Source organism: Callithrix jacchus, chromosome 5, assembly GCF_049354715.1.
Source record: "Callithrix jacchus isolate 240 chromosome 5, calJac240_pri, whole genome shotgun sequence".
In the NCBI taxonomy this organism is placed as follows: domain Eukaryota; kingdom Metazoa; phylum Chordata; class Mammalia; order Primates; family Cebidae; genus Callithrix; species Callithrix jacchus.
Window position 1 is genome coordinate 158,869,188 of NC_133506.1, and position 25,489 is coordinate 158,894,676.

The 25,489-nt window shown below is 35.2% G+C and overlaps 1 protein-coding gene across 2 annotated transcripts in view; it reads left to right on the plus strand.

The window, feature by feature from the left end:
- Window positions 1-25,489, plus strand: part of COG6 (component of oligomeric golgi complex 6) — a 98,953-nt gene that overhangs the window by 25,192 nt on the left and 48,272 nt on the right. For both annotated transcript variants that reach the window (XM_035302529.3, XM_002806886.6), the window contains exons 5-12: window positions 2,039-2,150; window positions 4,704-4,786; window positions 5,136-5,206; window positions 7,424-7,517; window positions 12,682-12,810; window positions 12,886-12,977; window positions 14,926-14,990; window positions 22,378-22,469. In XM_035302529.3, the coding sequence (XP_035158420.1) occupies window positions 2,039-2,150; window positions 4,704-4,786; window positions 5,136-5,206; window positions 7,424-7,517; window positions 12,682-12,810; window positions 12,886-12,977; window positions 14,926-14,990; window positions 22,378-22,469 (738 nt within the window). The remainder of the gene's footprint in view (window positions 1-2,038; window positions 2,151-4,703; window positions 4,787-5,135; window positions 5,207-7,423; window positions 7,518-12,681; window positions 12,811-12,885; window positions 12,978-14,925; window positions 14,991-22,377; window positions 22,470-25,489) is intronic.

The window sequence follows — 25,489 nt, forward strand, 5'->3', positions numbered from 1 at the left end:
CTTATATATTCTGGATATTAGCTTCTTGCCAGATGCATAGTTTGCAAATACTTCCCATTCTTTAGGTTATTTCTTATATTTAAATCCTAAAGTCTCCACCAAAAAATTGTAGAACTGTATAAATATTAAATGAGTTTAGTAAAGTTGCAGGAGACAATATCCACATACAAAAATCAGTAGTGTTTTCATACACTTAACAACAAATTATATGAAAAAGAAATGAAGAAAGCAATTTCATTTACAGTAACTACAAAAATGATAAAATACCTAGGAATAAGCCTAGGGGGTAAAAGATCTCTGCCATGAAAATTATAAAACATTGATGAAAAATTGAAAAGGACACAAATAAGTGGGCAGATAATCCTGTGTTCATGGATTAGAAGAATTAATGTTGTTAAAATGTCCATAGTACCCAAAGCAATCTATAGAGTCCATGCAATCATATTAAAATATCAGTGACATTCTGCACAGACATAGAAAAAAATCTTAAAATTCATATGGAAATGCAAAAGAACCTGGATAGTCAAAGCAATCTTGAGCAAAAAGAAGAAAGCTGGAGGCATTATGCACTAGCTGACTTCAAAATATGCTACAAAACAGCACGGTACTGGTGTAAAAACATGTAGATCAATGGAACAGACTAGAGAACCTGGAAATAAATTCATGCATTTACACCCAACTGATTTTCAACAAAGGCACCAAGAACACACATTGGGGAAAAGACAGTGTCTTTAGTAAGTGGTGTTGGAAAGACTAGGTAGCTACGTACAGAAGAGTGAAACTAGACCCTTGTCTCTCCCCATATATAAACATAAACTCTAAATGGATTAAAGAGTACAATATACAACCCCAAATTTTATAACTACCAGAAAAAATATAGGAGAATTGTCTCACGAAATTGGACTGGGCAAAGACTTTTTAAATAAGACTTCAAAAGCACGGGCAACAAAGCAAAAATAAGATGAATATTAAGGCAACTTTCAGATATCAGTAATAGGATGATTAACAACATACTTAAATCTGTGTAGACTCAATTGGGTGATTTATCATTTGACATAAACAGAACTTTGCTGCCACCTGGAGGATTTTCCCTTGCAAGTGTCTTTATTCAGGAGGAGCATTCAACTTTGAATTTAAAACCTTCCATCCCAAAGGTGCAAATAAAACAGAGATGGGAGATGCATTGTGTCGTCTATACAAATAGTGTTTATGTTTTTTTATTCTTATTTGAGTTTTGTTTAATTGTGGAATACTACTGTCCTCTGATAATTACTAGTGAAATATTTTTATAATTTTATTTATTTGTTTTCAGTTCTGAGATACAGAAAGCAGGAATGTTGAGTTTCTTTCTGTCCAAGTAGTTCCTGTTTCTAACTGGGCTGTACGAATGATACTGATTCTGCTCAGTCTCTTAGGTCCTTGAGTGTGCCTTTTTCTAACTCTCAGCTAGTTTAGGTAGGCTGCATTCAGAAAATATAATTTAAAAGGTTTTTTTATTACTGTGTTTTGTAGAAAAAGTGGAGAAGACCAAAGTGGATAAGTGATTTTAGCATAATTAATAAAGCTTTTCTCTTTCTAACATAAAATAAACTAATAGATTTGATGTTTGATATGTACTTCATGTGAAAACTTTAAAGGCTTAGGAATTGTTTTAGTGACTGAAAAGAAATTGGTTATAAATAGGTACATATTTCTCTCTTGTAAAAGCAGTCTAGCAAATTGCAAGGTGAACTATTGAAGTACTTGTAAGCAGCTGCAAATTTGTAGTGCAGGGACCATGTATGGACTTATTTTTTCTTTTGCATAATGATCAACTCCATTTATTATTTGCAGATATCTGAAATAGAACAATATTAGCTAATTTTATCACCTATGTGTCTGGTAAAATTCTAATATTTGAGGCAGAAACAAGATTTTTGAAAATGTTGAGAATTTTTTATACCTTTGTTTTTAAAAGTTATGTCTGAGATAGAATTCATTTTAAAGCTATGTAACTGCATAGAGTGCTTGATTTTGTTATTTGTTTTGAAAATTACAGCCAAAAATTAGAAATAAGAGCACAAGTTGCAGATGCCTTCTTATCCAAGTTCCAACTGACTTCTGATGAAATGATTCTTCTCCGAGGTACAAGAGAAGGACCCATTACTGAGGTATCCCAGCTTTCTGTTATAATCATTTAAAGTTTAATAGTTACAGATATTAGAGAGAAGTTGCTTTTTTGAAGCTTTATTTCCCACTTAAAAAAGTTTCATCTGAAAATATTTTTGTGTTTGGAAATTTAAAATGTGTATTTTAATTTTAAATTTTAGTTTTCAAAGTTATGTACTTTTTAAAAAGTCAATAAAGCTTATTTAAAAATCTGTGTCACCTCTTTTACTCTTCCTTACTTCTAGGTCTTTTGTCAACCATTTTCAATGTTATTAATTGCTTCTTTTGTAAATTCTATATTCTGGGTCTATAGTAAAAAATAATATGCTTTGATTATCTATGTTAACTATTTTCTATTGATTTGCTATCATGAAGTGTGAGGATTTAGCTTTCTACCCACTCTGTGTCCTCCCCCAACACAGACAGTACACACATAAGTTCTCTTTATCTCCTTAATATGTCATAGTACAGTTAGAACATATTTTCTATTTTCTTTTTCTTTCTTTTTTTTTTTTTTTTTTTTTTTGAGACAGGGTCTGGCTGCGTAGCCCAGGCTGATGTGCAGTAGCATGAACACAGCTCACTGCAACCTCAACCTTCTGGGCTTAAGCGATCCTCCCACCTCAGCCTCCTAGGTAGCTAGGATGACAGGCATGCACCACCACTCCTGATTTTTTTTTTTTTTTTTGAGATGGAGTCTTGGTCTGTCGCCAGGCTGGAGCACAGTGGTACAGTCTCGGCTCACTGCAACCTTCACCTCCTAGGTTCAAGCAATACTTCCATCTCAGCCTCCCAAGTAGCTGGGACTACAGGTGCGTGCCAAATGCCTGGCTAATTTTTTTTTGTATTTTTAGTAGAGACAGGTTTCACCTTGTTGGCCAGGATGGTCTCGATCTCTTGACCTCATGATCCACCCTCCTTAGCCTCCCAAAGTGCTGAGATTACAGGCATGAGCCACCGCGCCCACCCACTCCTGATTTTTTAATTTTTTTATTTTTAGTAGAGACAGGGTCTCACTGTGTTGCCCGGGCTGGTCTTAAACTCCTGAGTTCAAGTGATCTGCCTACCTTGGCCTCCCAAAGTGCTTGGACTATAGGTCTGAGCCAAAGAACCTAGCCATACATTTTCCATTTTCGTTACAATGATTGCATGTTCATTCTTTTTTTTTTTTTTTTGAGACGGAGTTTTGCTCTTGTTACCCAGGCTAGAGTGAAATGGCGCGATCTCAGCTCACCGCAACCTCTGCCTCCTGGGTTCAGGCAATTCTCCTGCCTCAGCCTCCCGAGTAGCTGGGATTACAGGCATGCGCCACCATGCCCAGCTAATTTTTGTATTTTTAGTAGAGACGGGGTTTCACCATGTTGACCAGGATGGTCTCGATTTCTTAACCTCGTGATCCACCCGCCTCGGCCTCCGAAAGTGCTGGGATTACAGGTGTGAGTCACCGCCACCCGGTGCGTTCTTTTATAATTATGTATCTTTCCTTGAATTAGAAATTGCTTATTTTTTAAATCTAATTTTTAAAACTACACCATTCTTTTCAAACTGACAGAATTATGAAACCTCTCAAAATATTAAATAACAAGGAAAAGTTTCATTCCTTTTTTTTTTCCTTTAAGATGTTCCGTTTTTCCAGAAAGGAATCTTTTGGTCTCCTAGCTGGGAAGAACTGTAAACAAGCGTATTGTCATCATTCTGGGATCGGGGGCAAGCAGGGTTCTTGAGGTGGGGAAGGGTTCTCACTGAGCATCTCTTAGTGGGTATTACTTTCACTGGCGTGGCTAAAATGGAACCACTCATTTGTGTGTAGAAAGGTCAATAGGTGAGAGAAGTAATAGACATATTACTTATTAGTATTTGCTGCCCTTGTGTTTTGAGGAACTTGGTGCAATTGAAATATTTGACATATCATTTTTCCTCCCCTTGATAGAAATTGCAAAAGGAAGGTTGTTATTATTAGTTTTATTAATCAAAGAAAAATAACACATTCATTATTTTCATGGGCGGAACACTATTTGTGGCACTCTGAAACCTGAGCCTCCAGTACATTTAAATGTCAGGCAACAGTTTGGCCTCTGTCACCTCCTATGTATTCAACTTTGCATTCTACTCTTGGATAAGGGAGCAAGAATGAATATGCAGCAGATATATAAAGCATCATCTTCAGCAATAAGAATGCCAGGTTTAAGTAATAAGATGTGTAATACTTAGTATGTTTTTTTAATGTAATAATTTTTAGTTTTGCATTTCTCTCTCACTAAACTACATACAATTCTTGAGGGCATATTTTTATCTTTATAAATTTTGTATTCCTGGCAACCGTCAACACTATTTGACACATAGTAGGCACTGGATTAGTATATTAATATGTCTTAAAATGTGAATAAATACCTGTTACAACTTCTATAAAAATTTAGAGGAAGTTAAGATCAGTATAGGAAGGCTTCATTAGAATAGGTGAAATAGTTTGTTTGCCCTTGGTAGTGACCTTTCAGTTTTAAATAATGTAATTTTACCTGAAGCATGGACATAAAGTCACATTCTTAATTTTAAAGGATTTTTTCAAGGCACTGGGAAGAGTAAAACAGATTCATAACGATGTCAAAGTTCTCTTGCGTACAAATCAACAAACGGCAGGGTGAGTAACCGCTCATTGACCTAACTGCACTGCTGCTTACGTTTCCAAAATATTAAACATATTCTAGAGTGTTGGTGGAACCGTATAACATTTTGTGAAATAGGAGTTTAATCTTTATCTGTCTTTAGAGAATGGCGAAGTTATACCCTGACAGGTGTAGGTTAAAACAGCAGTTGATAAGTAAGTGTGGTTAAAATGTGACATTTAATTGTAGAAAATTATGGAAAAATCATTTCATAAAATGATAAAAAGTTAATATGCTTATGTAATATGCCAACAAAATAATTCGGTACTTAAATGTAGGTACTGACTAAAATTTAAATTAAAATAAATATTTAATTTTTTTTAGTTTAGAAATTATGGAACAGATGGCCTTACTTCAAGAAACGTCCTATGAAAGACTTTACCGATGGGCTCAAAGTGAGTGATTTCCTTCATGTTGTCCAGATTCGTGAACGTTTGTGTTTGATTTATAAAATTGTACTTGGGCTTTATTTGATGTATTTTGATTTTAGTAATCAAACGTATGTTTTAAAAGAAAAATAATGTTTGTATTTGATTTTTAAATTTTTACTTGGTCTTTATTTGATATATTTTGATTTTAGTAACCAAAAGTATTTTTAAAATAATATTTGTATTTGATTTTTAAAATTTTACTTGATCTTTGATATATTTTGATTTTAGTAATCAAAAATATTTTAAAATAGAAAAACTTTACATTTGAACATACTGTTTTTGTGTTTGTATCATGAGCAGCTGCTGTCAGCCAAGTGGTATGCTTGATTAAGGATAAAAATAAAAAAATGCAGACAATATTTCTGCCCTAGATTATCTTAAAGCAGATTAGGAATCTCTTGTTTACATAACTGTAAAGTTATAAGTGGTCAATTAATTTTCTGCTGTTGCTGTAGAAAATTTTTACAAGCAGAATGGCTTAAAACAACACGTATTTATTGTCTTACACCTCTGTAGGTCAGAAATCAGACGTTGTTCTCACTATGCTAAAATCTAAATGTTGACAGACTTGCATTTGTTTCTGTAGGCTCAAGAGAGAATTTGTTTTCTTGCTCATTCACTTGGCAGAATTCAGTTCCTTGTGTTCATAGGATTGAGGTCTGTGTTTTTTGCTGGCTGTCACTGAGGGTTTTTCCTAGTTTCTAGATGCTGCCTGCATTCTTTGGCTTGCAGCCCCTTCCTCCTCCTTCCAAGCTGGCAATGTGAGGTCAAGTCGTTTTTTCATGTTTGAATCTCTCTTGCCTCTTCTTGTCTCCATCTCATATCTCTGACTAACTTTTCTGCCAGCCTCTTCCATTGTGAGGCCTGTGTGATTACCTTGGACCCACTTGGGTAATCTGAGAAAATCTCTCCATTTTAAGGTCTACTACCTTAATTTTATCTACAAAGTCCCTTTTGCCATGTAAGGTGACATATTCACAGATTCCAGGGATTAGTGTGTGGCCCTCTTTGGAGGGCCGTTATTTTGCCTATCAGGAACATTTTATTTTCTTTAGTTTCATTTGAAAATGTTTCAATAGATGTTTTGCAAAATAGCCTGTTAAAACGAGAGAAGATATTTAAAACAAGCAAGCATGGAACAGGAGCACGTATTTTAATAGGTGTTACTAACCAACTGTTCCAAGGGGTCGGAATTTAGTTAACCAATTACTCCTGTACTGTACTGTGCAGACAGAATTCTCTGGTCTGGTTGGTTAAATCTTTACCTCTAATACCTGTTTGTTTTTCTACCTCTCTCCTTTACATTGTTTGCTTCCATCTGCAGTGTTATCTGCCTTTCTCTTATTGTATCTCATCGTATTTTTTTCATGTATGTCTTATCTCACAAGTTAGTTTTCTACGTTTTCAAAGGCAAGGACATTGACTCAGATTTCTTTCTGCTCCCACAACACCTTACATAGTGATTCCCTGTTGTGGGCTTCTGTCTCCTGGAGACTATGAAGTCATTTTAAGATGTCTTCAATTCTATGTATGCATATGGTTTTTTTTTTTAGTCAGTGCATGCTAGAAAGTATACTGCTAGTATAAAGTCCTTGTGTACCAAAGACTGGGAATTTCTGATAAGCTCTAAATTCTCTGAATGTACTAGGCACTGGTGAGCATTTTATAGATAACATTAGACCAATAAAATAAAGTTGGTGTAGAGATTTTTAAGAGTTTAAAATTCAAACTGTTTTGAAATTATAGTTTTATTACTGTATATTAGTTAACCACATTAACATTTTTAGCAAACTGCTTAAAGTTTGTGTCCCAGGGAAGGAACTGATAATATGTTTTAGTGCTTCTCCCTGCCTCCCTAATACTGTCATGTATATGGCAGTTATTAGAAGATATTTGTTTATTGATTGGTTTTTTCAGGACTCTAGTTTTTATTATAGTAAAACACAGCCTTGGGGAATACCTGATAGCATATGTGGTCATTTAAAGGTACATACTACTTAAGCTTAACTCTTTAGTTTGGTTGACAGCATAAATTTGTTTTAGATTGGTGTATTCTCTAGGTTTTTCTGAGGATTTTTTTCTTAGGGTATTTGCTATAGAATTTAGACTCCGGGAATACAACAGACATAATAAACACCTAAGCTGAATTTAACAAAAGTTATAATGTTGATTATTTTTCAGGTGAATGTAGAGCATTGACACAAGAATCATGTGACGTATCTGCAGTATTGACACAGGCAATGGAAGCCCTGCAGGACAGACCTGTCTTATATAAGTTGGTGACTTTTTCTTAATTAAAAAAGAAGGCCTATTTTTCTTTTGATAACTTACTTTAAATTTCAGTATTATCAAAAGCATATATAATAGTTTGAGTAATATTTACAATAATTTACAACAATATTGTTTACCTTAACTTGAATTTGTTTCATGGGGTATCAGCTTATTTGAATATTCCATACTATAGAATACAAAATGGAAAGAAAAAACAAAGTCTCTGTATCTAGAGTACCTCTTATTTATATAGAGGTTCAGTGTTTTTTCCCCTGTCATCTCATTAACCCCTTGGAATTGTAAGTAACTAAAACTCCGGTATTAATCCTTCCCTACAGAGATTGAAGTCATATCAGGACTGAGAAATATGGTTATGCAGAGTTGGAAAAAGAATATTTAATATCAAGGTTTTATTAATAGGATTTAGGAAGACAGGACTCAGGTCTTTGATCTGGTAATTTATGCCAACCAAGAGCTGTGTGGTAATGCTTTGGATAAGAATTTAATGCGTTTTGGCCGGGCGCGGTGGCTCAAGCCTGTAATCCCAGCACTTTGGGAGGCCGAGGCAGGTGGATCACGAGGTCAACAGATCGAGACCATCCTGGTCAACATGGTGAAACCCCGTCTCTACTAAAAATTACAAAAAATTAGCTGGGCATGGTGGCGCGTGCCTGTAATCCCAGCTACTCAGGAGGCTGAGGCAGGAGAATTGCCTGAACCCAGGGGTCGGAGGTTGCGGTGAGCCGAGATCGCGCCATTGCACTCCAGCCTGGGTAACAAGAGCGAAACTCCGTCTCAAAAAAAAAAAAAAAAAAAGAATTTAATGCGTTTTAAATTTATTGATGTTTGTATTACTTTATATTTTAATCTTATTGTCTTAATTTTTATAAAATAAAAGGTAAATATTTAATGCCTGGAGTAGTATGAGCATAAACTTTTGGTAGATGTAGGAATTGTTGATGATACTAATAATTCTGAAAACAAGAAACCAGGAGACTCTTACCAAGGTAGTGCATCTTGCTCTGAATCATCCCTATCAGATGCTCCTTATACTATTTTTAGAGGACATCCTCATTACTTTCTGATTGGAATGCTGCTTATCCTGTCATAAGCACAAATGAACACAAACGCTGAACAGCTGTGTAAAATAACAACACTGCAGTGCTATTTACTGAGTACAGTGTGTTAAGCACCATTCTCAGTTCTAGAAACACAACCTCAGTAAAGCACTGCCCTCAAACTGCTTTATTTTATGGAACCAGAGATAGACAAATGCATTTTAATCGAATATACTAATTGCTAGTCTCGAAGTCATGCCCTAGATGCTATGTGGCTCAAGCATTCTGGGATAGGGGAAAGAGATGAACATCCGTGAAAGTTTCCTTAGGAATTAGGTATAAAGTGAGTTCTGAAGACTGAATAGGCATTTTCCTAGAAGAAAAAGAACAGTTTCCAGTTTGAAGGAACAGTAATGCTAAGGTGTACATTGAGAGAACATGCACCTTTGGGAAATTCATTGCAAAAGCTTGCACTGGGCTGTAGAATTACAGGCAACAGCTAGATCATACTAGCCCTGAATGTTATGTGTATACATGTGGTAAGTTAATCTTTATTATTGATCAGCAGCTTAGCAGTTTATTCCTGCTTTGAAATTTCTTTCCCAAGTTTTTCACTTCAACATATTGGCAGTGATTTTGAGTCTTTTAGCACTTAAGACATATGGTGTTTGATTTTAACAAGTGTTGCATTGTCTAGGATTAATATTTATTCATAAGATTAATCTTAAAAAAAAAAAAAACCTTAGTGTGTTTTGGGCACCTGAAAACAGCAGTTGACTTCTGCCATGCAAATGCATTTTCACTGAGTCTTAGAGTTCTTTATCAGAACCTGGAAACGAGCAATATTAAATGGCTTCTGACGTGGGCTCTTGAGTCAGATTTCTTTGGCAAGTCCTTGCACCTTTATAAGCTTCAGTTTCCTGAGCTGTAAAGTAAGGATAACAATAGTACCTATTTTACAGGGTCGATGTGAAGATTCAGTTAGATTGTTCACTTAAGGTACTTGCTGTAATACTTGGTACATCCTGGGTTTTACACATTATTTTTGTTTTGAGGGGAGTTGACTAGAAAGCTGTCAATTAAGGAGGGATGTTTTTGAAGGCTACATGGCAATCAGGGAAAAGCTTGAAAGATCAGGAATGGAACTACAATAGAAAGGCATAGAAGGTTTATCTGTGAAGGGCAGATGCTAAGGAGCAGGGTGCAGTAATGGCGATTTGGAAGATTTTTAAAGGCATTTAGATAGAAGCTAAGCGGGGAAGTAAGTTTTTAAGGCCAGATGATTAGGTCAAAATGAATACTAAAAAGGAGAAAATTGTCCTTTCATTAAGTAATTATTTTCCAAGTGGTAGTTTCCTTATATTTAATGAAATCTTAATAATGTATCATGGTAACCACCAGATGGCACTATATGAACTTAATAAGTAATGCATAAAAGCTTCACTGTCCATTATTGTGTCTCAAATAATTAAGTATTATATGCAAGAAAAATATCAATTATTGAAGTGCCTGGGGAAAGTTGCCATACTCAGTGTTTCTTATATAGTATATAACTGGAATGCTAATGCATTATTGACTTGTAATAATAAATCAAGTACAATTATAAATGGAAGTGAAAAAATTGGATAATTTCTTCTTTCCTTTGGTAAGCCTTCAGAATATGGTATTTTAAAAAGTAGTAATATGTACAGTGCTGATGTTTCTTCTTTATGCATTTGTTGTATTTCAAAGAGGCACTTCTATATTATTATCTTTCAATTTGTTTTTTGATCAAAATTTTTCTTTTAATTTGCTTTTGACCAGAATTTTTTAAACTGTAGCTAAGCACAATTTTTAAAATGAGATTTCAAATTTTAACTAGAGGTATTTGAGATATTTACATAATTCGAACATTCACTCTCGAAAAGTTCCATTTTGAATCTTGATTATTGTTGGAAGAATGTCTGATTTTGGTCTTTGTCTCTGGAAACGATGTTTCATGTCTAAAGATATTGAAGTTTCATGAGGCTTATGCTGGTTTTGCTTTATATTTGTTCTATAGGAGGACTGACATTAATATTAATGTCTATTGATATTTTATGGTATTAAACAGATTAAATTCCAGTGTTTGTCAGGCTTGGTAATTTACCCCCTATTTAAAATCCCAGTAGATTCACGAGATTTTGTTACAACTGTGGTCCCAGTGAACAGTGCTAGAAACAAACTATGCTGTTTATTTTTACTGTGGTTAGTAGGGTCTTGGGAATGAGAATTAGTTTTACATATTTAAAAAGTTAAACATTGGTGAATTTTGTGCTGTGATAAGGAGTCGTAAGTTCATTATTTCAGAGAATCAGGTGATCATTTAAAAGAAGGCATTCTTCATACTAAATGATTTATAATTTGAAAACATGAGGGAAAACATAGCAATGAGTATTTTCGTTCTAATTTGTTTAAAAACTAGAAATTAAATGCCAGGCAATTATGCAATTTAGCAAGACTTAGCTGGATATTGGGCTTTCCCTTTTCTGTACGAGTATGTCACCGCAGGGAATCTCAAAACCTTTTTTTTTTAACTGAAACACACAAAGAACCATAGTCTGGTTAATAGTAAACAGTCCTCGAAAAAGATTCATATTCCTAAATATTTATAACTGTTCAGCAATACTCTAGACTTTCTCTTCGATTTGGAAATAATCTGTCTTTCACATGCTTACAAAAATGTGGATTTTTTAATCCAAGTAACAGCATATGAAAGAAAGCTGTGTAGCCTAAGATATGAATTATTTGGGGTATCCTGGGAAGTTTTGGTAATTTTTGTTTAGATTATTTATATCATTCTTAAAATTTAGTCTGGTAGAATACTTATAAAGATTTAGAAGTTAATGAGTCTAGAATCTGCTGACATCAGACTGCTAAAATGTATTTTGTTTGTCTTTATAATTTTAAAATTGAAAGAACTTTCAATTGAGGAGTGGATGTCAGGAATGGGTGATAATGGGAAATAAGTCTTAGTCGAGTCAAACAAATGGGCACTGTAGACAGCTCCAGGCTATTTTTATAAACTGAATCCCACATTTCCTATTCCCAAGTTAAAACTTTCCTTCCCTACTAGTTCCTTTACGTTAGAAAGCCTTTCCAACCTTTTCAATTATAGTAGGTGACTTCTTAATACATGTTTTTTAAAAAGGTATTTGCTTTTGTGTGTGATTGGTCAGTAAATTTAAGGAATATCTATCATGTCTAATACTGGAGTCAAAAGAAGCTTTTAAAAATGGATAGCAATTTTGGAGCAAATTTTGGTGATAAATTGTAATAGTATGTGTAAAGAACACTTTTTTAATGTAAGAAAAAATTTTTAATTTTTTGATTGCAAAAGTTCTTTTATTTTTTCTGAGGCAGGGTCTTGCTCTGTGGCTCAGGCTGGAGTACAGTGGGGCAGTCACTGCTGACTGTAGCCTGAACCCCACAGGCTCAACTGATCCCCCTTTCTTAGCCTCCGAGTAGCTGGGACTACAGGCATGTGGTACCACGTCTGGCTAATTTTATTTTATTTTTAATAATGAGATTCACATTATTTTGCCCAGGCTGGTCTCAGACTCCTGGGCTCAAGTGACCACCTGCCTCAGCCTCCCAAAGTACTGGGATTACAGGTGTGAACCGCTGTCCCCAGCCTTGGATTGCAGAGTTCTAATTATAATCAGTTTTTGAGAACTGTTACTGTAACAGTACAGCCTCATATTTTTAGACTGCAAATATATATATTAAAATATGCTGAAACCTAATATACTGAATATACTGAAACCTAAAAAGTTAAGTCTTCCCACGTTGACTTGATTTTCCTAATTTTGCTAAATCCATTGCTTTATCGCTGATTACTGCTGCCCCTGCATTAGTCCCAAATCCCAGCATTGTTTTTAGGAGGAGTAAACGATTTTACTCTCTGACTGAATTTTCAATGTGCCGAAGTTATCTTTTAAATGTTTTTTTCTTCTTTGAAAGCAATGTTGCTTGACAGAGTGCCTAAAGGAACTTTAGGTACTCGCTTGTCTCGAAATTTCATGAATAGTCTGATATAGCCACTAGAAACAAAGAACCCCAACCATTTTTTATATAACTTGTTTCTTCTAGGTATACCTTAGATGAATTTGGAACAGCCAGGAGAAGTACAGTAGTGCGTGGATTTATTGATGCGCTCACGAGAGGGGGCCCTGGAGGTACACCCAGGCCAATTGAAATGCACTCTCATGACCCTTTGAGGTATAGTAATCAAACAGCAGAAGATTTGAGGTTTTTTTCCAAAGGAAATCTTTTTTAACATTTAGTTTTCATTAGGTATGTGGGAGATATGTTGGCTTGGCTCCATCAAGCTACTGCTTCTGAAAAGGAACACCTCGAAGCTCTCTTAAAGCATGTCACTGCACAAGGTGGGTCCACCGACTGTATTGCTAATGACTAAATACAGAAAATAACACAAGCATCTCTGTTCCTGTTCTTGTTGCCATCTTCTTCACTTACCTAAACACCTCGATGGTACAATAAGCATCCCGATTACTCTTCTCTTTTCTAGGTTCTCCCTCATTCTGTTAATAGACTTTCTCTTCCATCACCTTTGTCCTCTCACTCAACTGTTCAGTTTTATAGTGAACCCTAATGACCTTTCATGTCCAGCTTAGACTCCTCTGTGGCACTTTTATGAAATTTCTGGAATACCTAGCATACATTATCTCAAATCTTCTGCGTGACACTTTAAGGTACAAGGTGGTATTATCTTAATTTTATCTGTGAGTAAACAGACTGAGTTAGTTGTTTAGGGTCATTAGCTACTGATTCTTTCATTTCTGCTACCCAGCCTCTTTTTTCATTCTCATGGCATTGTTTTAAAATTTTACAACAGTTATTTTATCTGTTAGTATGTTTTTGAATTGCCGTAAAGGAATACCTGAAGCTTGGTAATCTATAAAGAGGTTTAATTTGACTCACAGTTCTGCAGGCAGTATAAGAAGCGTGGTGCCAACATCTGCTTCTGGTGAAGGCTTCAGGAAGCATAGAGTCATGGTGGAAGGGAAAGGGGAAGAACTAGCATGTCACATTATGATTGAGGGAGCAAGACAGAGAGATGAGGATGTGCCACACACGTTTAGGCAACACTATCATGAGAGACAGCACCAAGCCATTCATGAGAGATTCACTCCTGTGACCCAAACATCTCCCACCAGGCCCCAACTCCAACATTGGGAATTATATTTCAACACGAAATTAGGAGGAGACAGACATCCAAACTACGTCACCATATGTACTAAATGTACTTAAAATTTTTGTCTTGATGTCAAGGAAGACAAATAAGTGTAGTTGAGAGTTGGCGATGTCTTGTTTACAGAATTCCTGATCTTCTTAGTTGTGATTCCCTAAAGACGCCTGTTTTAGAGTTTGAGAGTTTAGTGTATGATTAAAATATGTTCTGTTTTTGATAGGAAGTTAAGAGACACTGTGGCCTGGTGTCACTTGACTGTTTTACATAGCTCAGCCACACATCTCTGTGGTCCACATTATCACAAGAGGAGTCAGTGTTACAAATTGGTATTAATACTAACCTGAGAGCTTCTAACTTCAGTATCAAGTTCAGACTCAGCATATATGTTAGATTGGCACAAAGTGTGCATTGTTAGTTTCTCTTTCTGTTATTATTCTCATTCTCCAGTTTAAATGAAAGTGTTTCTTTAAAGATGTTTTAGGAAAGTATATATAAGACAGTATTAAGAGGTGGAAAAAAATAGATTGTAGTTAGATGAAGTAGGTTATTCTACACAAATGACTTTAATCTTCTGCACCTCAGTTTTTCCATCTGTAAACATGAAGATGGTTACAAGCATTAAAGGTCAAATACCCAGTACAGAGCTTGATAAATAGTTGGTATTTAGAAAATACCCGTTTTTCTATTAGACTTCAGGGTGTGTTTTTCATCTTTAAAGCCTCAGTGTATGTGCTGAGCAGCACTAATTGGAATAAGATGTTTGTAAAACAAATGCTAGTACATTTTGGCATCATGTCATTCAATTAATACATTTCACACATTTTTTTCCTCCCTCTCTCTCATAAATTTAATCTTTTCCACAAAGAAATAACATTCATTTTAGTAACTCAAAGTCAAATGAATTAACAAGGCTTTCTGGAAACATTATCACATTTAGTAATATGTTAACACAATTAGTGATGGCCCAAAAGATATCGAACTTGCTAAAATATAGTTATGGTTAATTTGAAAGTTATTAGTGCTATTAATTATATGTATTACATATTATTTGTTAGCTTTTTGAACTTACATGAAGCAAGGTATAATATGGAAACAAATATTCATTAAAATATTAATTTTAGGTGTTGAAGAGAATGTTCAGGAAGTTGTTGGGCATATCACTGAAGGTGTGTGCAGGCCTCTAAAGGTAAAACGCTTCGTTTTTACATATGCTATATGGCACCTGGTCAAATTATTACTTTATTTACAGGAACTTAAGAAACTGATACCAGCTCAAACACAATCTGTACTTTTTTCAGATTCGCACAGTAATGTAGGCTAATCTGAAACATTTTAAAATAATAATTGTCAGTTTTCTCTCTGAGAAAGAAAATTGGAAATATTCATAGTTTTCATATATTGACTTATTTTTTACAGATTTTGTTTCTTGTAGTAATTTTTCTTACTCAGTTGAGAAAAAAAATCTGTTAAATTTAAACAGTGAATCTATGAATTCTTAACAGAAGTTTAGTAGTAAGAATATTTTGTTTACTTGATTGCTTCAAGCGTAGTAGATTTTTTGCTTATCATAGCAATAAATAACTATGAATTCAATGATAAAATATATATTGCGATTATCATCATATAGTACAAGGAACAGAATTTGGAATCAGATTTGGGTTAGACTTCCCATGTTGCCACTTAATTGTGTTTACTTATTCCATTTGCTTAACTCTTCTACATCTGAATTATGCCCCCATGGAGCCTGTGTATTAAAACAGCCATCATCCAGGGTTGTTGTGAAGATAACTAGGTAGATGAAGTACATAGTTTATGACACTTACTAAGAATTTAGCAGGTGGTAAATACCTTTATTTTCCTGTATTGATATTTATAGAATACTTTGCCAATTGTTGGTTTACTTTTCCTTGTTGATTTACTTCAATTTCGTACAGAGAAATTGAAATCCTGAAGTTTAATAATTTTTATCAAGAACTGAACTTTAAAATAAATTTTATTTCTAAGGTTTTTTGGGGTTATGTGTTCCAGAGAGGGAAATCTCAGATGACACAGTTTGTGACAATTGATCATATTGACACATTTAACTATTACTCTAACTTGATCTCATAGGACCTAATTATACATTCAGTAAATAAATGGCAATGTATTTTGAAATGATTTTACTTATTTCTCCCAAATGAAATATTTACTTGTCATAGTTTGTTGTAGACATATATAACTTACATAAATGTTGCTTATTTTGTATACTGGCAGTTACTGGAAAAACAGAAGAAGAGGAGGAATAAAATGAGATTTATTTTGCTATGCTTTTAGACTTTTTTATAACTTCATATAGTTTAATAAAACTCCTAGTCACTTTGTAAATAAATTATACTTTATCTGCCTTACCTTTCCCTCTTCCTTGCTTATGTAACTATTTTTCTTTTTAACAGCTTTTCTTTCTTTTTTTTTGGGGGGGGAGGAAGGCAGGAAGGAAGGGAAGAAGGACGGTAGGGAGGAAGGAAGGGATGAAGGAAGGAAGGAAGGGAGGAAGCGGGGAGGGAGGGAGGGAGGGAGGGAAGGGAAGAAAGGAAATCAAGCAATGAAAGAGACATTGCCGACCTGGATCTAGAGGTTTACAAGTTGATTTCTTTTTTTTTGAGAGAAGGAAAGAAAAAAAAAAAATAAGTAAAGGAGAGGAAGAAAGAGGAAGAGAAAGAGGGAGAGTAAATGGAAATATTGCTTTATTTTGAAAAAAATTGGGTATTAATAATGGCCAATCAATGTTTCATTTAAACTAATGGGTAGGTGTGATGTGGTATTGACAAGAATGTATATTTTGTGTATTTGAAGTGGAGAGCTCTATAAATATTTATTAAGTTTACTTGTTCTGGATCTGAGTTCGAGTCCTTGATATCCTTATTAATTTTCTGTCTCATTGAATCTAAGTCTCCTATCTGGGTGTTAGGATCGTTAGCTCTTGTTGTTGCATTGATCCTTTTACCACTATATCTTTGTTGCTTTAAAATCTATTTTATCCGATACGAGAATTGCAACTCCTGCTTTTTATTTATTTATTATTTATTTTTGCTCTCCATTTGGTTGGTAAATCTTTCTCCATCCCTTTGTTTTGAGTCTTTGTGTATCCTTGCATGTGAAACAGGTCTGGATGTAACATGCCGTTGGGTTTTGGCTGTGTCTTTTGATTGGGAATTTAGTCAATTTAAATTTAGGGTTACTGCCATTTGATGTTGACTGGCTGTTTTATCCATGTGTTGGTGTAAATTCTTCTTTATGTTGGTGCTCTTTACTTTTTGGTGTATTTTTAGAAAGGCTAATACTGGTTGTTTCTTTCTGTGTGTAATGCTTCTTTCAGAAGCTCTTGTAAAGCAGGCCTGGTGGTAATAAAATCTCTGAGTTCTTGCTTGTTCATAAAAGATTTTATTTTTCCTTCAGTTGTGAAGCTTAGTTTGGCTGGATATGAAATTCTGGGCTGAAGGTTCTGTTCTTTGAGGATGTTGAATATTGGCCCCCACTCTCTTCTGGCCTGTAGAGTTTCTGCTGAGAGATCTTCTGTAAGTCTGATAGGCTTGCCTTTGTGGGTTATCCGACCTTTCTCTCTGGCTGCCCTTAGTATCCTCTCCTTTGTTTCAACCCTGGTGAATCTAACGATTATGTGCCTTGGGGTTGCTCTTCTTGAGGAATATCTTTGTGGTGTTCTCTGTATTACCTGGGGTTGAATGTTGACCTGCTTTGCTAGTTTAGGAAAATTTTCCTGAATAATATCCTGAAGGGTATTTTCCAGCTTGGATTCATTCTCTCCGTTGCATTCAGGTACACCTATCAAACGTAAATTTGGTCTTTTCACATAGTCCCACATTTCTTGGAGACTTTGCTCATTCCTTTTTATCCTTTTTTCTCTAATCTTTTCTTCACGTTTTATTTCATTAAGTTGGACTTTGACCTCTGATATCCCTTCTTCTGCTTGAACAATTCGAGTGTTTAAACCTGTGCATACTTCTCGGAGTTCCTGTATTGTATTCTTCAGTTCCATTAATTCACTCATACTCCTCTCTAAGTTGTCTATTCTCAATAGGATTTCATCAAGCCTTTTGTCAAAGTTCCTAGTTTCTTTACGTTGGGCTACAACATGTTCTTTTAACTCACCAAAGTTTGTTATTATCCATTCCTTGAAGAGTGATTCTGTCATCAGGAGGCGCTCGTTCTCCATCAAGCCTTGTTCCATTGTTGATGTGGAACTGTGATCATCTTTAGAGGGAGAGGCGTTCTGACTTTGAGTATTCTCAGCTTTTTTGCGCTGGTTTCTTCCCGTCATTGTAAATTTATCCTCCTCTCGTCTTTGAAATTACCAACTTTCAGATTAGGTCTCTTGAGTGGACGTCCAGGTTGTTAGTTCCCAGGGCCAGAGCAGCGGCGTTAAAACTGATGGTGCTTTTCTGCCCAGGATTCTCCTGTCGGGCTTCCTTCTTGTGTCCGTAGTAGGCGACTCTGCCTTCCCAGGGCTCCAAACCTCGGTCAGAAGGGGAAGCGGTCCCGTTTACTCTGCTCCGAGAGCTGCCGCGCCGAGGTGCCGGCGGAACCGCTGCGCCGACCACGAGAGTCGCGCTGGCGACCCGTGTGTTTCCACCACTGGGGGATCTTCTGCTCCGTGAGCGACCAGACTTTGTCTGAAAGTGTGGCGTCCTCTAGTTCTCCGCGCCTTCCCTGAGAGCTGCAATCCCGGGATGTTAGCGATCGGCCATCTTGGATCGTTTCCCCCTTTCTTTTTAAAACAATTTTTTAAAATTTATAATTTCTGTGAGCACATAGTAGGTATATGCTTTTCATTTTATTTTAAAAAAGTAATTGTATAAATATTATAATTTTAGAATCCTTATAATAGACTTTTCAATTTCCTGTCCTGGTTTGAATAAGAATTGTTATTACATTAAAAATGCTTAATACCAACCACTTATATAAAGACATTATATACTGAAGTCTGCCTTTGTTTCAAAATGCACTTAGAAATTCTCATTTCATCTTCCTTCAATGTGTATGCCCAGAAAGATGTTTATGGCAATTGTAGGACCTTATTATGATCCACTGACAAATTGAAATGTAAAATGCCGAAGGTAAAGAAGACACTAGTGAGCAGACAAGTATTTTTTTGTTGTAAAATGAAGAAAAATTCCTTTTCTGAAATGACAGAAAGTTCAAATCTTTCCATATGATGAAAATATGTGTTGCATACTTCAGAGAATATTTAGCAGGTGTTCACAATAGTTACATATCAAATTAACTTGATAGTGATATATAATCCAGCAACTCTTAGACCCTCCCTTCCTTATATATTGATAGACAGTGTTACACTATTTTAAGAATTTTCTTTCTGTATGACCTCATTTGGGTATATTTTCAGTGATATCGTAGTTGAGAAAAATTTCAATTTTAACATTTTATTTTGCAGTTATAATTCTAATTTTTTTTTAGTGATCAATCTGCTTTTATACCCACTCATACAAAATTTCTTCTTCCTAATTAATAAGCAACTAAATTTTTTCAGATGATATATGATATTGGATGTTATGGCTACTTTTCTGTCCATCATTCTTCTTTGTAGAAATGAATTATTTTTTAGAATGGGAGATTTTTATTTTTAGAAACATAAAGAATAGGTTATAGTGGCAATGGGAGATAATCCTTAAGAAACTATATATTTGATTTATTCTACCCTGTTTAATCTTTTCTTTGTCTTAGGAAAGTGAAACATCATAGGTAGTAGATTAAATATTTGTAAATGTATGCATTAAGATAAGATCTGTAAACTTATTTCTGGTTTGAAGAATCGGGCTCTAAGTTTAAGTTTACATATGTTGTGTAGAGGGTACCATGGCTCATCAGCATCAAGCCTATTACTCTGTACATGTCTTTACTCCAAAATTGTAGCTAGAAAAGATCAGAACTAAAATATTAAAAAATTTTTCAAGCCCATGGGTATAAAGTCCTTCTTTTATGTGAAACTAGATTGCTGAGAGATTACCAGCTCTCATTTGAACTTTCTCTTCTAATAAAAACTTCAGTGTAGTGTATGCTACAGACCTTAGATTATGGTGGGTTCTATGAAAGCAGGTATATGTAAAAGATTAATGGCAGGGAAAATAAAGCTGAATATTGTACACAAGACAGTCACTGGGCCCTCAGGTTGAGGTATACATAGCATCAGATGTCTACCCTGAGCAGCTATCTGTGATATTAAGGTAAAGGAGGTTCATCATCATCTTTTTCAGTCCTCCCTTCTTCCCATATCTCCTTCATGAACATAAACCGCCCCCCTCTCGCTTTTGCTCCTAGCTCTCTTGCCTTAGAGGAGAGCCACTCTTCTGTCTTTTAGCTCTTCCCTGCCTTCTCTGCTGTCAGGTGCCTAAAGCCCATTTTGCTACTTTTAATATCTCCGTTTGTCATTGATGCCGCCTCTCGCAATGTAGCTAGGATTTATGGAGTGCTTACGATGTACCAGGGCCTGTTCCAACACACTTTATATCTGAGCCATTATTCCCATTGCTGCTTTTCAGCTCTGCTAATGATTTTTGCCCTGTACTGTCATCACAGTGATAATTGCCAGCCAGTTGCTGCTACCTCCACTTCTTTAGTCTCTTTGACCTTTTTACTTTTTACTTTTTGTTTCTCTTGTCTTTCGTTGTTTCTCCTGTGACTGTTGGCTTTTGCTGAAAATGGTCAGCCTCTTTTATAGCCCTCGTAAGACAGAGTGTTTCTTTCTGTGTGGCAAACAAAGCATTCTTGGTGTATTGTTTGTCAATCTCCTGATTTTCCAGCCTTTCTCTGTTGTATTTTGTATTGTAGCTGTTGTATTCTGTATTGCCTCTTTCCCTCAAAACCTTTGTGTTCATGGAGAGAGATGGTAATTGTTTTTGGTTTTTCTTCCTTCCTCCTTCCCTTCCCTCTTTGCTTTTCCTTTCTTTCTTTCTCTCCCCTCTTTTCTCATTTTCTTTCTTAAGGGAGTTAGAACTAAGAATATTTTCTTGATGCCTCAAAATTATGGAAGGCAGGTGGCCAGATACCTGAGATGGCATTTAAAATCTGCTGGTAAAGAGCTGTTTGCCTACAATTAACATTTTTTTGTATTTTGCTGTGCTAATTATAGTAAAATTAAGAAAATACCACTTTTATTGATGTGTAACATATAATTTAAGTCACTGTTAAGGCCTTGATTTCAAAATAAATAATAATATGGAAAAATATATTTTTTAAGTTTAAGCACCATTCATGATCCATGGGATTGTGGTAGTCAGTAACACCTATACCAACAGATGAATCCGTTTCATAAACATATTAATGTAAATTGATTTCTGTAATATAAGAGGTTTTTGTGTGCACATATAAAATCTCATTTTAGCAAATCGCATTTGTTTTATGAGATGTGCCAAAATCTAAATACAGAGAGAGTATAACTTTTTTTTTTTTTTTGAGACAGAGTCTTGCTCTGTCACCCAGGCTAGAGTGCAGTGGCATGATCTCCACTCACCACAACCTCTGCCTCCTGTGTTCAAGTGATTCTCCTGTCTCAGCCTCCACAGTAGCTGAGATAACGCATGTGCCACCATGCCTGGCTAATTTTTTGTATTTTCAGTAGAGACAGGGTTTCACCATATTGGCTAGGCTGGTCTCGAACTCCTGACCTTGTAATCTGCCCGCCTCAGCCTCCCAAAGTGCTAGGATTACAGTTGTGAGCCACCATGCAAAGTTCAACTTTTAAAAGCATTTATTAAACATCTTTTGTGTGTATACCATTCTACTAAATGCTACAGAGTTATAAAATAGGCAGAAGACATAATGTCTAAATTTGTGTTTAGAAACTAGGAAAGCAAGAAGATACGATGTAAGCAGTAGCTTAAGGGCAGAGACAGTATTTAAGTAAGCATTTATTAGTGTAGTTTAGATTGTATTCATTAATGAGAGAATATAAGATCAGTGAGGGATGGAATTTAATTAGCAAAGATTCATATTTGCTAAATCTTGAGGCAGATCAAGTTAATCTTGAACCAGATCTGATTTTGCCCTGGTAGTCTTATAATTTGGTAAATATGTTGGTGCTAATTCAAGATTGGTCCACTTTTCTATTTTTTGATTAATAGACAAACTTGATATAATAATTTATAGACAGGAATTTATTTTATTTTTTAATTGAATATTTGGCAATAGAGTAGTATGTTTTCACTGATAATCTGTTTTAGGGATGTAGTGGCTGCCTTTGTAATTCATTGTTAAACCAGCTTCCATTATATACTGGTGATAAATCTCAAAATGATCTCAATGTGTTGATATTTCTGGTAACGACTGCCTTGAGCCAAATTCTGCAAGTAATGTATCAGTGTTTTTTGTAGAGTATATCTATGTTAAAATGTTTGTTACTTTACCATCTTCTATGACTTACTACTCAGAAATTATTTACAGGGTGTTTTGTGATCTCTGCAATAATAAAATTTTATCTTTGTTATGTTATTATACCATATGTTATTAATGAAGAAAGATTATACTTTTAAGAAATGTTTATTTCCTCTCACATATTTTAATAGGTTCGAATTGAGCAAGTAATAGTTGCTGAACCTGGGGCAGTTTTATTGTATAAAATTTCTAATCTCCTCAAATTTTATCACCATACAATCAGGTAAGTGGAATGGCAAAATGTGATTGCTGAATCCCATGTGATATTGTTTTCGCTTAGAGTGGGGTTTAAGTTTGTTTTACATTGTGTATGGTAAGTATACAGTAAGTATAGACTAGGCATAACTAGTAGAACCACCATACCATGTAAATCATTATATGCATATTATACATGCTATGACTTGAGGTCTGTTATTTCCTTTTCCCTTTTCTCTCCAAGCTTGACCCCCCCACACACACACAACTTATGTAACTATGTAAGTCTATAATGTAAGTCTTTATTGAGTCTTCCGCATTAAGGAAAGACCTCCAAGGCACCTAAAGTAACTGTATTACATACAACAGAGCGTAATGAATGCAGTGTTCTATTACGGATGTAAATAACCTAAATTCCATAGCATTTAGTTTACTATAAGTGATAAAATAGAACTTTAGCCTCTCTACATAACAGCAACTTTAATTAGGAACCGCTTGTCTTATATGAAATGTGATCTTTGACTACAAAATTTGCATTCATTTTTGCTTGACATATGTCTGTTGGTGGTATACCCTTGAATTTTATTAAAACTGTTACTGTAAGACTATGTTGTATGTGTAGTTATGTTAAAACAATGTCTTTCCAAGCCATATTTTTATAGTTTTTATATTTTTCCATTAAACAATTACTTCAAAATTACTTGTTATCCAGTATGTCAGTATCACGAACAGTAGGCCAACTGTTAAAAATCTAAGAAGAATATAACTAACGTTACCAGGAAAGGTTCAGGGAGCACCTACCCCTTAGTGACACAGAGTAGCCACCCAGAACTTCACAGCTAAGAAATGGATTTTACATCTTAACAGTAGATTTTCAAACAAAACTAACAAGCCATAGCCTACAAAACTGATCAGAGATAGGATTTGGATTAGTCTCTTAACATTTTAGATACAAATTTATTGTCATCATTTCCCATAATTCAAAAGCAATGAGTTAGTTTCAATTGTAATATTACAATATCTTATAATAAGAGAATGATAAATACTTAGAAAATACAAGGGCTGCCGACAGCAGCTAGACATGGCAAATACTGTTATAAAAAGATGCTGGTAAAATGATTTTTAAAATGTTTATTTAATAATGTCCAAGATGGTACTACGTGAATTTTATTATTTAAATATATTGATATCTTAGTTTCTAATGTAGAAAATGCTAGAAATAAAATAATTCTGATTCTGAAGATGATAGGTTTTTTAGGCTCTGAGAATTATAACTTTTCTATCTTTGAAGACGATGATATTAAAGATGACAATTAAAATCTCTTTCTGTTGATTTTTTTCATGTACTTTTTCTACTTGTTCACACATTTCCTCATTTAGTCAATTAAAAAGTTGACTGTATACTTGTCATTCTTCTCGGTAGTAAGGGAACAGCAACTGACAAAGCAGTTTAAACTTGCAATGTAGTAGGGGAGACAAGCAAATATAAAATAATAGTTTTAGGTGGTGATAAGGATACTAACGATAAAGCAAAAGAAAATAAATAGAAAGTGTAAGGAGTAACCACATATGCGTAGATATATGTGTGCATGTGTGACTATTTTTGAGGCTATTTGGTAGAGGCAATATTTGAATTCAGATGTGAATAATATGAAGGAGTTGGGTATGAAAAGATCTTGGAAAAGAGTGTCCTGGACAAAAATACACTCTGGTACTGCAGCTAAGGAAAAGCTTGCATTTTGGAGGACTAGAAAGAAGACCAGGAGTTGGAGTGTAGTGAATTGGAAGGAGTAAGGGGAGATGAAATCAGAAAGCTAGAGAGAGGCCAGCTCACATAGGATTCTGAAGACCATAGTGGATATTTAGGTTTTATACTGAATGAATAAGATTGGGGAAGATGGGAGGGTTTTGAGTGACCTGAGCAGATTTGTGTTATAAGGTTACTCTGGATACCCTGTAAATCAGGTACTGTAGTGAGACATAAGGGAAAATAAGGAAGATATTTATTAGGAAGCAGTTTGCGGTCCTGAGCAGAGATGATTATGAGTTAGACTAGGGTGATAGTCTTAGAAATGGTAAACAGTAGTTGATTTTGGATATAATTTATGCCACAGCCAATAGGATACATACTAGATAGAGTGAGGTGTGAGGAGTTCAGGATGAATTCTTGGCTTTTGGTTTGAACAGCTGGGTGAATGGTATTGTTTGCTGAGATGGGGAATGCTGGAAAAGAACAGGTTGATGGGATTGGTGGATAAGGTAGAGTTCCCTTCAGTTTTGGCCTTGTCAGATTTGATATATCTGTGAACATACAGTAGGAGATTTTTGAATGAGCAAATAATAGAGAAATCAGGGCTGAAGCTATAAGTTTCTTAGTTTTCAGAAAATAGATCACTTAAGAAATGAGTATAGATAAAGAATGGGGCTAAGGACTGAGTCCTGAGAAGCTCCAGTATTTAGAGGCCAAGAAGAGGAAAAACCACCAAGAAAACTGGGAAGGGATCCAGTGAAGTTGGGGAAAAAACAGGAAGCATGCAAGATCTCAAAAAGTTTACTCCCAACAAAAGGAAGATGTAGAGTCCAGGAAACAGATTCGCACACACTTGGATTACACATCCTTTCTTGTAAAACTTTTCTCCCTGGAATGAATAATTACTTTGCTTTTATACTTGTTTACTTTCCTATGCCCTTATCACTATTTTAGATCCAAGCTATTCAAGTAGACTTGACATTGCATCGTCTCACCATATAGTCCAACAAGTAATCCCCATCTCTCCTGCCTTTGTCTGATACCCTTCTTGGAAGCCTCATTCCCCTCCAATCTAGATGCGTTGCCCTATGGGCCTATTGCAAGCTGCTTGGCTGGCATTTATCTTCTTCAGAAGCCTGTTCATCAGCTTGTTTAGGTATCCCTGATTCTTTGGTCAGCTCTGAATAGTATTTACACGAGTGTAGTGATATAAACGTTGAACAGTTATTTACTAGAACTCTGTGCCCATGGCTGTATTAGGAAGCCTGGGGAAGGTGAAGTTGGGGTGTGTTGTGGTG